The sequence below is a fragment of the Scyliorhinus torazame genome, chromosome 3, assembly GCF_047496885.1.
Source record: "Scyliorhinus torazame isolate Kashiwa2021f chromosome 3, sScyTor2.1, whole genome shotgun sequence".
Classification (NCBI taxonomy): domain Eukaryota; kingdom Metazoa; phylum Chordata; class Chondrichthyes; order Carcharhiniformes; family Scyliorhinidae; genus Scyliorhinus; species Scyliorhinus torazame.
Genome location: NC_092709.1, coordinates 363,364,506 through 363,379,732, shown reverse-complemented (window position 1 = coordinate 363,379,732; position 15,227 = coordinate 363,364,506). Strand labels below are relative to the sequence as shown.

The following is a 15,227-nucleotide window of genomic DNA, read 5'->3' as shown; positions in this document are numbered from 1 at the left end:
CCTTGGTACACATAACAATAAACAAATCCAATCCAATCCAATCCAATCCTTCATAATTTTATATGTTTCTATAAGATTCCCCCCTCATCCTTCTCAATTCCAACGAGCATAGTCCCAATCTACTCAACCTCTCCTCGTAATCCAACCCCTCAGCTCTGGGATTAACCTAGTGTTATAACCTGCCTGCTTACCATTGGCTGGGGACTAATGACAATCCCACAATCCTGTGGGAGTATGAGCTTCCCCAATGAGGGGGGCGGAGAAACCATTAGTAAACTCCTAGTATAAATAAAGCTGGCCAGTTTGGAAGCAGCAGGAAGGAGTGTGCAGCAAGGGAAGTTGCTGCTGCTGTTATGTATATATGTTATTGTAAATAAATGTTATTACTTTGTATCCTTAAAACACGTGCTGGATTCTTCATGGCCCTCACAAAACTGGCGACGAGGGTTAAAGTGAATAGCGGTCTACACTGCTGAAGCCACCTCCCTGGATTTTTGTTGGATACAGGTTGGAAGTTGTTTTCTATTACACCATGCCTCTGTACGGACGTTTGGATGTTTTTGATGCTGCGCTGGAAAGCTGGAACCAGTACACGCAACGGATGCGTTACTATTTCCGGGCAAACAATATCACTGAAAACGAGCGCCAGGTGGTCATATTGTTCACCGCCTGCGGCCCGCATACGTTTGGGGTGATTAGGAGCCTTACGTACCCAGCTGCGCCGGACACCAAAACGTTTGACGAACTTGTGAATATAGTGGGGCAACATTTTAACCCAACCCCGTCCACGATAGTCCAGCGTTACCGGTTTAATACCGCTGAGAGGACCACTGGAGAATCCCTTGCCGATTTTCTATCCAGGCTACGCAGGATTGCGGAGTACTGTGTCAGGCTTGTAGGCGCCGACCCCGTCGCGGACGGCGGTCCTGGGGACGCCAGAGGCGCCGTCGTTCTGACCGAAACTGGGACCAGCCCAGGGGCCGAAACTGGGACCAGCCCAGGGGCCGTACCTTCCATGTGGATGAACCTGCGGCGACCACTCCTGAGGACGTGGAGACGGAGGGCGACTGCCTGCAGCTGCATTGTGTGGCAGCTCCCCGTGTGGCCCCCATTAAGGTGACAGTGCGGGTCAATGGCCACCCGCTTGAGATGGAGTTGGACACTGGCGCAGCGGTCTCCGTGATCGCCCAGAGGACATTCGACCGCATCAAGCAGGGTATACAGACCCTTAGATTAATCGACACACAGGCCAGGTTGGCCACCTACACGGGGGAACCACTGGACATTGCAGGAACGACAATGACCCCTGTTGTCTATGGACGCCAGGAGGGGCGTTTCCCACTTATCGTGGTGCGCGGCCATGGGCCCAGCCTGTTGGGTCGGGACTGGTTGCGCCATTTGCGGTTGCAATGGCAGCACATCCTCCAAATAGTTTCTGGAGGGTTGACTGAGGTGCTAGGACGATACCCAGAGGTGTTCCAGCCTGGTCTGGATAAAATAAAAGGGGCCGTAGCCCATATCCAAGAGAGACACAGACACAGAGAGAGAGACAGAGAGAGACACAGACAGAGAGAGACACAGACACACAGAGAGAGACACAGAGAGACACAGACACAGAGAGACACAGACACAGAGAGAGACACACAGACGCAGAGAGACACAGACAGAGAGAGACACAGGCACAGAGAGAGAGACACAGACAGAGAGAGACACAGAGAGAGACACAGACAGAGAGAGACACAGGCACAGAGAGAGAGACACAGAGAGACACAGACAGAGAGAGAGACTCAGACACAGAGAGAGACACACAGAGAGACACATAGAGAGTCACAGACACAGAGAGAGACACAGACACAGAGAGAGACACAGACACAGAGAGGCACAGACACAGAGAGACACAGACACAGAGAGAGAGACACAGACACAGAGAGAGGGACACAGAGAGACACAGAGAGACACCAACACAGAGAGAGGGACACAGAGAGACACAGAGAGACACCGACACAGAGAGAGACACAGACAGAGAGAGAGACACAGACACAGAGAGCGACACAGGACACAGACACAGAGAGATACAGACACAGAGAGACACAGAGCGAGACACAGACACTGAGAGAGAGACACAGAGAGAGTCACAGACACAGAGAGAGACTCAGAGGGAGACACAGACACAGAGAGAGACACAGACACAGAGAGACACAGAGAGACACAGACACAGAGAGAGAGACACAGGCACAGAGAGAGGAACACAGAGAGACACAGAGAGACACAGACACAGAGAGAGACACAGACAGAGAGAGAGACACAGACACAGAGAGCGACACAGACACAGAGAGACACAGACACAGAGAGACACAGAGCGAGACACAGACACTGAGAGAGAGACACAGAGAGCGACACAGACACAGAGAGACACAGACTCAGAGAGACACAGAGGGCGACACAGACACAGAGAGACACATACACAGGGAGAGACACAGACACAGGGAGAGACACAGACACAGAGAGAGACACAGGCAGAGAGAGAGACACACACAGACAGAGAGAGAGAGACACAGACACAGTGAGACACAGAGCAAGACACAGAGAGACAGAGAGAGAGAGACACAGACACAGAGAGAGATACAGAGAGAGACACAGAGACAGAGAGAGACACAGACACAGAGAGACACAGACAGAGAGAGACACAGACACAGAGACACAGACACAGAGCGAGACACAGAGAGACAGAGAGAGACACAGACACAGAGCGAGACACAGAGAGACACAGAGAGACACAGACACAGAGAGAGATACAGACACAGAGAGAGACACAGAGACACAGGCACAGAGAGACACAGGCACAGAGAGACACAGAGAGACAGAGAGAGACATAGACACAGAGAGAGACACAGACACAGAGAGACACAGACACAGAGAGAGAGACACAGACACAGAGAGACACAGACACAGAGAGACACAGGCACAGAGAGAGAGACACAGAAAGACACAGACACAGAGCAAGACACAGAGAGACAGAGAGAGACACAGACACAGAGAGAGACACAGACACAGAGAGAGACACAGACACAGAGAGGCACAGACACAGAGAGACACAGACAGAGAGAGAGAGACACAGACACAGAGAGACACAGACAGAGAGAGAGAGACACAGACACAGAGACACTGACACAGAGCGAGACACAGAGAGACACAGAGAGACACAGACACAGAGAGAGATACAGACACAGAGAGAGACACAGAGACACAGACACAGAGAGACACAGACACAGAGAGACACAGACACAGAGCGAGACACAGAGAGACAGAGAGAGACATATACACAGAGAGAGAGACACAGACACAGAGAGACACAGACACAGAGAGAGAGACACAGACACAGAGAGACACAGACACAGAGCGAGACACAGAGAGACAGAGAGAGACACAGACACAGAGAGAGACACAGACACAGAGAGAGACACAGACACAGAGAGAGGGATACAGACACAAATACCACTTACCTTCCCAGACTGCACTCCGGATTTCTCCCGCTCAACTCCGCTCCCGATTGGAAAGACCTACCTCCCTCACCTGCGACGCACCAATCAGCCCTCTCCCTTGTAGTCACCTGCAGCAGGGCAAGACCACTCCCGGGAAATTGGAGAGTGACGAAGCAAGGGATAAAATGGACCTCCTCCCACCCAGCCTCGAATTCTCACCGAGCTTCAAATTCTCAAACTCCCTCTTTGATGTGTCCACTAGCTCACTGGGAGTGCCCCTGTTTTTGTCCCTGTTTGTCCCCTTATTTCCTCTTTCTTTTATTTTTGCTATTACCATCTTGATCCATGGATATGTAATGGACCTGGGACTTTAATGACGCCTGTACCTTTAACTGAAACAGAAGTAATGGCCTGTATCTTTAAATTAAGCAGGAAGTCAAAGAACAAAGGAAAGTACAGCACAGGAGCAGGCCCTTCGGCCCTCCTAGCCTGTGCTGATCATGATGTCCAACCTAAAAAAAAAACTACTTCCCTCACTCAGTCCGCATCCCCCTATTTCAGTGACGATTCGCTTAGATTGACTTGGATAGTGGCCAGTGAATTGGCTCAAATGCCTGTGCCATGCCGGGTGGCCAGCGATGATTAGTTCTGTAACCCACTGACATGTTTCTCAGTGTCACAAGGCTGGAGTTTTTTTCACTTGCGATTCTGCAGATTGGATGGGGGAATCTAACCAACTCACTCCAGGAAACCCATTCATTCACTGGCGGCAATTCACAAAAAGTTCACTGAGATGCAGGGATTGTCTCACGAGCAAAGGTTAAACATTTTGGGATTCTACTCATTGGAATTTCGAAGAGTGAGAGTTGAACTCATTGAAATGTACAGGACTCTGAAGGAGCTTGACCAGGTCAATGATGAGGGAGGATTCTGAATGACAGCACGGTAGCACAGTGATGAGAGAATGTTTCCCCTCATGGGAGGGTCTAGGACCAGAGGACATAGTCTCAGAGTAAAGGGTTGTCAGTTACAGAGGCACAGTAGCACAGTGGTTAGCACTGATGCTTCACAGCGCCAGGGACCCGGATTCGATTCCCCGCTGGGTCACTGTCTGTGCGGAGTCTGCACATCCTCCCCGTGTCTGCGTGGGTTTCCTCCGGGTGCTCCGGTTTCCTCCCACAAGTCCCGAAAGACGTGCTGTTAGGTGAACTGGACATTCTGAATTCTCCCTCAGTGTACCCGAACAGGCGCCGGAATGTGGCGACTAGGGGCTTTTCACAGTGTCATAATATACACCAGTATATCATGGTGCAGACACACACTGATGGACACACAGTGGGACCAATCAACACACACAACACCGCAGTCAATCACCAGTGAAAGCACACGCACTATAAAGACAGGGGGCATCAGAGTTCCCGCTCATTCGAGTAGCAGCTATCTAGGAGGACAGAGCTCACAGCCTGCTACACAGACATTCACCATGTGCTGAGTGCATCGACTGGTTAGGACAAGGCAAAGGTCTTTAGTTAAAGTTAGTATCGTATTCACCCACAGTCTGAGTATGTTTAAACAGTTAATGATTCAATAAAATTGTGTTGCACTACTTCAAGTGTTGGTGACCTGTATGAGATCCAGAACACCCAACACATCATGATACCAGGGGTGGTGGGATACTAGCACTCCTTAGACCTACCTGCGAGTGATCTGCCTTCCGCCAGCATTCCGTCATCCTGCAACCTGGACAACATCAGCCCGCCGCCGCCGCTCCGCATCGCCGGCAACCTCGGGGCCAACTGGAAGATATTCAAACAGCACTTCCAGCTCTTCCTTGAAGCCACAGACAGGGAGGGCGCCTCGGACACCAGAACGATTGCTCTTCTCCTCTCCACGGCCGGGGACCAGGCCATCCACATTTTCAACTCTCTCACCTTCGCAGATGATGAGATAAGACGAAGTTCAAGACGGTTCTCCTCAAGTTTGACATTCACTGCAGCGTAGAGGTGAATGAAAGTTTCGAACGCTACGTGTCCTAGCAGCGTTTGCAGGGTAAGTACGAACCTTTCCAATCCTTTCTCACGCACCTCCGCATCCTTGCGCAGTCTTGCAGCTACGGGCCCACCTCCGACTCCATGATACGCGACCAGATTGTTTTCGGTGTTCAGTCGGACCCCCTACGCCAGCAGCTCCTCAAGGTAAAGTAACTCACCCTAGCGACCGCCATCGAGACCTGTGTCTTACATGAAAACGGCACGAGTCGGTATTCCCATATACAAGCGCCTGAAACGGCGCGGCAAGGTCCCCACGAGGCGGAACGGGTCCAAGTGATTGAGCACCTCCAGGGCCTCAGCCTGGATGAGGGCGGCCATTTCGCACACTTTTCGCGGACTCCCGCACTTGTACGCACTAAACGAGGGGACGGCGACGTTAGAACATAGAACATAGAACATAGAACATTACAGCGCAGTACAGGCCCTTCGGCCCTCGATGTTGCGCCGACCTGTGAAACCACTCTAAAGCCCATCTACACTATTCCCTTATCGTCCATATGTCTATCCAATGACCATTTGAATGTCCTTAGTGTTGGCGAGTCCACTACTGTTGCAGGCAGGGCATTCCACACCCTTACTACTCTCTGAGTAAAGAACCTACCTCTGACATCTGTCTTATATCCATCTCCCCTCAATTTAAAGCTATGTCCCCTCGTGCTAGACATCACCATCCGAGTAAACGTAATGCGCAGGAACGCACCACGCATGCGCGGTGGTGCAGCGAACGTGCTGACGTCACGACGTGCAGCAACTGTGGCTCCGCCCATTTGAAGCGGCAATGCCCCACAAAATCGCGACAGTGCCTACGATGTGGCAGACTTGGCCACTATGCTGCCTGCTGTCGAGCAGCTCAGCCTGCCAATTCATATCGCTTCAGCCAGCCTCGCAGGAATGTTCGGGCAATTCAACCCACGGTCAATGAGTCCGATTCCGACCTCCCACACAGCAGTGACACCGAGGACCCGAAGGCGCCTTTTCGAGTCGGTGTCGTGATAAAAACAGGCTGTCCCCGAAGCAAAGACACCAGCCGCTGTCGGTATACAGCATCGATCCAGACGATGAGTGGTGTGCCACCCTGACGGTCAACCGGTCCCAAATACGATTCCGCCTGGACACTGGTCCCTCCGCCAATCTCATGGCGTGGTCTTCTTTCCAAAGCCTTTGTGTCAAACCAGCCATTCTTCCATCGGCCTGCCAGCTATTGGACTACAATGGCAACATCATTCCTGATACCGGCTCGTGCCAACTTGAAGTGATGCACAAGTCACGGAAAGCCACCCTTCCTTTCGACATCGTGGGCTCCTCGAAGGACTCTCTGCTAGGCGCACAGGCGTGCAAGCTGCTGAACCTCGTTCAAAGAGTTCACTCTCTCTCTCCTGATGATACGTCTGCCTTCCAGGATGCTGACATCAGGGCGCAACTCAACGCCATCATCGACCAGCACCGCGAAGTCTTCGAAGGCATGGGCACGCTCCCGTATACTTACAGGATCCTACTCAAACAGAACGCCACGCCTGTGGTGCATGCACCTCGCAGAGTCCCAGCACCCCTTAAGGACCGCCTCAAGCAGCAGCTGCAGGACCTCCAAGACCAAGGAGTGATCTCCAGAGTTACGGAACCAACCGACTGGGTCAGTTCCATGGTGTGCGTAAAAAAGCCTTCCGCGAGCTGAGAATTTGCATTGATCCCAAGGATCTGAATCGCAATATCATGAGGGAGCATTATCCAATACCCAAGCGTGAAGAGCTCACATGCGAGATGGCTCGCGCCAAGCTCTTCACCAAACTTGACGCCTCGAAAGGTTCCAGTTGGGTGTGCAGCCGGATGCGGACATAATCATTTGGTCCACCACCCCGCAGGAGCATGTCAGTCGCCTCCAGCGCGTGTTCAAACGCATACGGGAGCAGGGCCTACGCCTCACAGAGCCAAATGCTCCTTTGGTCAGACGGAACTCAAGTTCCTCGGGGACCACATCTCCCAGTTGGGTGTGTGGCCGGATGCGGACAAGGTAGTTGCTATCACAGCAATGAAAACGCCAGAGGACAAGAAGGTGGTCCTCCGATTTCTGGGCATGGTCAACTTCCGAGGGAAGTTCATCCCCAACCTCGCCTCTCATACCACGGCTCTCAGGAACCTGGTCAGGAAGACAACAGACTTCCAATGGCTCCCTGCCCACGAGCGTGAATGGAGCGAACTCAAAACCAAACTGACCACGGCCCCGGTCTGAGCTTTCTTTGATCCAGCAAAAGAGACAAAAATTTTGACCAATGCCAGCCAGTCTGGCATTGGGACGGTGCTCCTGCAACGCGATGAGACCTCATCGTGGGCCCCCGTTGCATATGCGTCACGCGCCATGACCCCCACGGAGCAGCGCTACGCGCAGATAGAAAAGGAGTGCCTGGGCCTGTTGACTGGTGTCGGCAAGTTTCATGATTCTGTGTAAGGCCTTCCCCAATTCACCGTCGAGACCGACCATCGCCCGCTGGTCAATATAATACAGAAAGACTTGAACGACATGACGCCTCGCCTCCAGCGTATTCTTCTCAAGCTCCGGCGATACGACTTCCAGCTGGTATACACCCCAGGCAAAGACCTCATCATTGCTGACGCTCTCTCCAGGTCAGTCAACACCCCGTGTGACCCAGAGGGGTTCGTCTGCCAGGTTGACGCCCATGTGGCCTTCGTGGCCTCCAATCTACCGGCCACGGATGAACGCCTTATCCAAATTCGCCGCGAGACGGCGGCTGACCCCCTGCTACAGCGTGTCATGCGCCACCTAACGGACGGGTGGCTCAAGGGCCAATGCCCGCAGTTCTACAATATCAGAGACGATCTGGCGGTAGTAGATGGCGTTCTCCTGAAGCTGGACCGCATCGTGATCCCGCACAGCATGCGCCAGCTCGTTTTGGAACAGCTACACGAGGGCCATCTTGGCGTGGAGAAGTGCCGACGGAGGGCCCGAGAGGCTGTGTACTGGCCCGGCATCAATGAGGACATCGCCAACACAGTGCTCAACTGCCCCACTTGTCAGCGGTTCCAGCCGGCCCAACCACGTGAGACCCTACAGCCCCATGAGTTGGTCACGTCCCCTTGGTCTAAGGTCGGCATTGACCTGTTCCATGCGCTCGGCAGGGACTATATTCTGATTGTAGACTATTTTTCTAACTACCCGGAGGTGGTACGCCTGCACGGCATCGCATCATCGGCGGTCATCCGTGCCTGCAAGGAGACCTTTGCTCGTCACGGCATCCCACTCACTGTGATGTCGGACAATGGCCCCTGCTTCGCGAGCCAGGAATGGTCCAACTTTGCCAGGGGGTACAACTTTGTGCTGTGACATCCAGTCCCCTGTACCCCCAATCCAACGGCAAAGCGGAGAAGGGCGTCCACATCGTCAAACGGCTCCTCTGCAAGGCTGCCGATGCTGGGTCCGATTTCTACCTCGCCTCGCTGGCCTATCGTTCGGCCCCACTGTCCACTGGCCTGTCGCCAGCCCAGCTGCAGCCCAGGTCGCACCCTGAGGACGACGTCCATCCATGTCCCAGACCTCGACCACGTTCCGGTCCTTCGCCGGATGCAACAGTCTCGTGCACAGCACAAGGCGGCTCATGACTCCCGTGCAGCTGATCTCCCGGCTCTGGCTCCAAATGACAACGTCCGCGTCCACCTTCCGGATGGTGGCTGGTCTGCAACTGCTTTGGTTCTTCGGCAGGTGGCCCCCCGCTCGTTCCTGGTTCGTCTACCGGATGGCTGTATTCTGCGCCATAATCGACATGCCCTTCGTCTCGTTCCGCGCTCGCTATGTGATCCTCCACTGTCGCCTCGCCCTCCTGCTGACCCTGACCTGGAATATGCAGAGATTCCGGTCACTCTGCATCCTCCTCACTCTGACGCAGTCCAGCCCGCTCCTCAGCCGGCGGCTCCCGACCCACCCTTGAGGCGGTCAACCAGAATTCGTCGCCCACCTCAGAGACTTAATTTGTGAACTTTGTGGACTTATGGACTTTCTGATTTGTTCTGTTCTTCCGTTTAATCGTTCAAGTGGTTTGTATATAGTGTTCATCTCGTTATTCTTGTGACATACTGTTTTTCTGCACCAGGCACCTTCCCATGTAAATAGCTTAGTTTTCATGTACATAGTCCTGTAAATATTTCGCGCACACATAGTCAGGAACATTCACCCACACTATTTATTGTCACGCAGGTACATTTTTTATTAAAGGGGGGATGTCATAATATACACCAGTATATCATGGTGCAGACACACACTGCTGGACACACAGTGGGACCAATCAACACACACAACACCGTAACCAATCACCAGTGAGAGCACACGCACAATAAAGACAGGGGGCATCAGAGTTCCCACTCATTCTAGTAGCAGCTAGCTAGGAGGACAGAGCTCACAGCCTGCAACACAGACATTCACCATGTGCTGAGTGCATCAACTGGTTAGGACAAGTCAAAGGTCTTTAGTTAAAGTTGGTATCGTATTTACCCACAGTCAGAGTATGTTTAAACAGTTAATGATTCAATAAAATAGTGTTGCACTATTTCAAGTGTTGGTGACCTGTATGTATTCCAGAACACCCAATACATCACACAGTAACTTCATTGCAGTGTTAATGTAAGCCTACTTGTGACACTAAAAATTATTCCTGTTCAAGACTGAGATGAATTGCTTCTCTCAGAGGGTTGTGGGTCTTTGGAACTCCTGCCACAGAGAGCTGTAGGGGCAGAGTTCTTGTGCATATTTAAGGGTGAGATAGATAGATTCTTGATCAGTAAGGGAATCGAGGATTATGGGGAAAGGGCAGGAAAGTGGATTGAGGAATGTTGGATCAGTCAGGATCCGATCGAATGGCTCAGGAATCTCGAGTGGTCGAATGACTCCTGTTCCTATTTCTTATGGTCCTGTGGTCTGAGCCTGGAAGGTTTTAGTGCAATTCTCCTTTTCTCCCCTCTTAGCTGCACAAAAGTGCAGTTTTCAAAGATAATACCTGACTCTGAAACCAAATGGCTGATGCCACATTTTTGTGAAAGCCACAAATCCAGCACGAGTTTGTAGAGTCAAATAGAAAGTAACCTTTATTTAAAACTGGCTGGTACTACACTGGCCAACTCTATTTATACAGCCGAAAGGTTCATGATTGCTCCAGCCCGCCCCCCCCCCCCCCCCCCCCGCCACCCCCGCATCATTGGACGAGCTCATATGTGGGCAGCATGGTAGCACTGGGCTAAATTGCTGGCTTTGAAAGCAGACCAAGGCAGGCCAGCAGCACGGTTCAATTCCCGTAACAGCCTCCCCGAACAGGCGCCGGAATGTGGCGACTAGGGGCTTTTCACAGTAACTTCATTGAAGCCTACTTGTGACAATAAGCGATTTTCATTTTCATTTCATTTCTTAATTCTTCTAGTTTCCTTAACTCGCTGTTCTTGAAGTTTCCTGCACTTGTTTTCTTAACCATTGCTCCATGGTGAGGCTTTCTTCGAGCAAGGCTGAGGCAGATGTTGAATGAAATAAAATGAAAATGAAAATCGCTTATTGTCACAAGTAGGCTTCAATGAAGTTACTGTGAAAAGCCCCTAGTCGCCACATTCCGGCGCCTGTTCAGGGAGGCTGTCACTCTCTTGCCTTGTGTAACCAATTGCTGTAAATCCAACGAAAACAAAACTCAAAAGCATTCCTACCCTAAGGGAACCCCAGGTTGCTGAGCAACCGCTTTATATTTCTCCCAGCTTGTTTCCCTTTCATACTGTCACCCTCTCTAAGCACAATAAAAGCAGAGTTTGCACAAAACCAAAAATATCCAGACGCAAACACCTTTGTCTAACATGAACAGAATTATAAGTTTACTCTTTCTCACACAGCAGCATTAAATTAAACCCACTTAAAACTATGCCTTGTTTCAAATGTGTTTCAGTCTGCTGGTTTAGCACACTGGGCTAAATCGCTGGCTTTTAAAGCAGGCCAAGCAGGCCAGCAGCGCGGGTTCAATTTGCGTTCCGGCCTCCCCGAACAGGCGCCGGAATGTGGCGACTAGGGGCTTTTCACAGTAACTTCATTGAAGCCTACTTGTGACAATAAGCGATTTTCATTTTTTTCCCCAAATATTAACAATGCAAATCACTTAAAACTGCCTCTGCTTTCCTGACAGTACCAAAGGAGGTGGCCATGTCAACAGTGGATGTGTTGATTGTCATCTTCCAAAATTCTGTCGATTCTGGAACAGTCCCAGCAGTTTGGAAGGTGGAAAATATGTAAGAAAGGAGGGAGGGCAAAAACAGAATTGCAGACTGGTCCGCCTGCCATCACTAATATGGGAAATGCGAGAACCATTCTCAAGCATACAGTAACTTGACACTTGAAAAATGTCAATGGGATTAGACAAAATCAACATGGATCTATAAGAACATAAATAAGAACATAAGAACTAGGAGCAGGAGTAGGCCATCTGGCCCCTCGAGCCTGCTCCACCATTCAATGAGATCATGGCTGATCTTTTGTGGACTGAGCTCCACTTTCCGGCCCGAACACCATAACCCTTAATCCCTTTATTCTTCAAAAAACTATCTATCTTTATCGGAAAAACATTTAATGAAGGAGCCTCTACTGCTTCACTGGGCAAGGAATTCCATAGATTCACAACCCTTTGGGTGAAGAAGTTCCTCCTAAACTCAGTCCTAAATCTACTTCCCCTTATTTTGAGGCTATGCCCCCTAGTTCTGCTTTCACCCGCCAGTGGAAACAACCTGCCCGCATCGATCCTATCTATTCCCTTCATAATCTTATATGTTTCTATAAGATCCCCCCTCATCCTTCTAAATTCCAACGAGTACAGTCCCAGTCTACTAAACCTCTCCTCGTAATCCAACCCCTTCAGCTCTGGGATTAACCTAGTGAATCTCCTCTGCACACCCTCCAGTGCCAGTACGTCCTTTCTCAAGTAAGGAGACCAAAACTGAACACAATACTCCAGGTGTGGCCTCACTAACACCTTATACAATTTCAGCATAACCTCCCTAGTCTTAAACTCCATCCCTCTAGCAATGAAGGACAAAATTCCATTTGCCTTCTTAATCACCTGTTGCACCTGTAAACCAACTTTCTGCGACTCATGCACTGGCACACCCAGGTCTCTCTGCACAGCAGCATGTTTTAATATTTTATCATTTAAATAATAATCCCTTTTGCCGTTATTCTTACCAAAATGGATAACCTCACATTTGCCAACATTGTATTCCATCTGCCAGACCCTAGCCCATTCACTTAGCCTGTCCAAATCCCTCTGCAGACTTCCAGTATCCTCTGCACTTTTTCCTTTACCGCTTATCTTAGTGTCGTCTGCAAACTTGGACACATTGCCCTTGGGTCCCAACTCCAAATCATCTATGTAAATTGTGAACAGTTGTGGGCCCAACACTGATCCCTGAGGGACACCACTAGCTACTGATTGCCAACCAGAGAAACACCCATTAATCCCCACTCTTTGCTTTCTATTAATTAACCAATCCTCTATCCATGCTCCTACTTTCCCCTTAATGAAATGCATCTTTATCTTATGCAACAACCTTTTGTGTGGCACCTTGTCAAAGGCTTTCTGGAAATCCAGATATACCACATCCATTGGCTCCCCGTTATCTACCGCACTGTTAATGTCCTCAAAAAATTCCACTAAATTAGTTAGGCACGACCTGCCCTTTATGAACCCATGCTGCGTCTGCCCAATGGGACAATTTCCATCCAGATGCCTCGCTATTTCTTCCTTGATGATAGATTCCAGCATCTTCCCTACTACCGAAGTTAAGCTCACTGGCCTATAATTACCCGCTTTCTGCCTACCTCCTTTTTATGAATTATGAATTATAAAATTATGAAAGAGAAATTATTTTTAACAAACCTCCTGGAATCTTTTGAGGATGTAACAAGAGAAAGTTTTTGATGTAGTCCCACAAAAGAGTTTAGTGTGAAAAATTGTGGCACATGCAACTGTGGGTAATAAATATACAGGAAAAAGAGAGTAAGAATAAATGTGTTCAATTTGCTCGAGGCCTGGCCTGAAGAGACTCTGCTGATCCGAGGCACAAGTGCCCTCAGTGGCCCTGAGCAGCTGGAGTGGTTGGGGTCAGTGGCAGAGGTGACTGGGTCTTGTTTTTTAAATTTAGAGTACCCAATTCATTTTTTTCCAATTAAGGGACAATTTAGCGTGGCCAATCCACCTGCCCTGCACATCTGTGGGTTGTGGGGGCGAGACCCATGTAAGCACGGGGAAAACGTGCGAACTCCACATGGACAGTGACCCAGAGCTGGGATCGAACCTGGGACCTCGGCGCCGTGGGGCAGCAGTGCTGACCACTGCGCCAGCCTGCTGCTAGAGAGGTGACTGTGTCTGGCATCCTCCCTGTGGGTGTCCAAAGGCCCCACCCTGATTCCTGGAGGAAATGGTGCACCTGGAGTAGAGTCAAGGTGTGTCATTGTCAAGGCGCCGTCATCTTGATGGTGCCCAGCAGGGTGTGTGGCCATGAAGAAGGGCATGGTTCTTCCAGAGCTTCCTCTGGACATGGTCTGGGGGCTGGGGCTGGTGCTGGCTGCCCTGTGGGACTCAAACCCAATAACCAGTATTTTCTGCATTTGTTTTATCCTCAGGATTGTTCAGATCCCTGTTGTGAGCCGGCAACCTGTAAACTCAAACCTGCCGCAAAATGTTCGACCGGTGCCTGCTGTAAGGCCTGCCAAGTAAGATCTCATTGGATCACTCTGCCATGCAGGACATGTTGAGAGAGTGTCGAGCATCCAAGGGTTCATTAATAGGGCATAGAGTACAAAATAAGGAAGTTTTGTTAAATTCATAGAGCAATAGTCCTGGCTGTTACACCTTAAGATGCGAAGGCATTAGAGAGAGTGCCGAAATGTGAATGAGAATGGTTCCAGGGATGAGGACCTTCAGTATGAAGATAGATTGGAGAAGACAGATTTCTGATGCACAATGGTGAGAAGGTTTGGGGGCCAGACATGAAAGTCAAATTGAGATCACAACCGGATCAGCCATAATCACATTGAATGGTGAGCAGGTCCCTATGTGAGTTTGGACTGTTTTCTCTTGAAGAAGAGACGGTAGATGCGGAAATTATATTCCCTATTGTGGGTCAGTCCAGATCTAGGGGACATTGTTGTAAAATTAGGTATTGCTCTGATATGACAGAGATGAGGGGAATTATTTTCTCTCAGAGGGCTGTGCGACTCTGGAACTCATTGCCCTAAAAGGCGGGGGAAGTCGGGTCACTAAGTATTTTTGAGATAGATCAATTCTTGTTCAGCCAGGGACTCAAAGGTTAGCATGGGTTGATGGGAATGTGGAAATCTTATTGAAAGGCAGAGCGGCCACAAGGAGGCAAATGGCCGAATTCTGCTCCTATTCTGTATGCTGGTACGAGGGATCTGGGCAGAGCCAATCAGAATTTATTTTCCCATCATTGTAAAGATTGCAAACAAAGCAACGTCGGCATGAGGGAAACACTTTTCACACAGCAAGTGGCTCGGAACCGGAATACACTCCCTGAGAGATCCAATCGAGAGACTGAACAGGGAAATGGGTCATCAGCTGGAAAGGAGGAATGTGCAGGGTTACGGGCAGAAGGCCAGAGAATGGCACAAACTAAATTGCTCCTTCAGAAAAGCAGCAGATGGGGATGG

The 15,227-nt window shown here is 50.3% G+C and overlaps 1 protein-coding gene across 1 annotated transcript in view; it reads left to right on the top strand.

Moving 5' to 3' along the window:
• Positions 1-15,227, top strand: part of LOC140409442 (disintegrin and metalloproteinase domain-containing protein 12-like) — a 995,079-nt gene that overhangs the window by 749,500 nt on the left and 230,352 nt on the right. Inside the window, exon 11 of the mRNA XM_072497875.1 lies at positions 14,181-14,270. Coding sequence (XP_072353976.1) covers positions 14,181-14,270 — 90 coding nt within the window. The remainder of the gene's footprint in view (positions 1-14,180; positions 14,271-15,227) is intronic.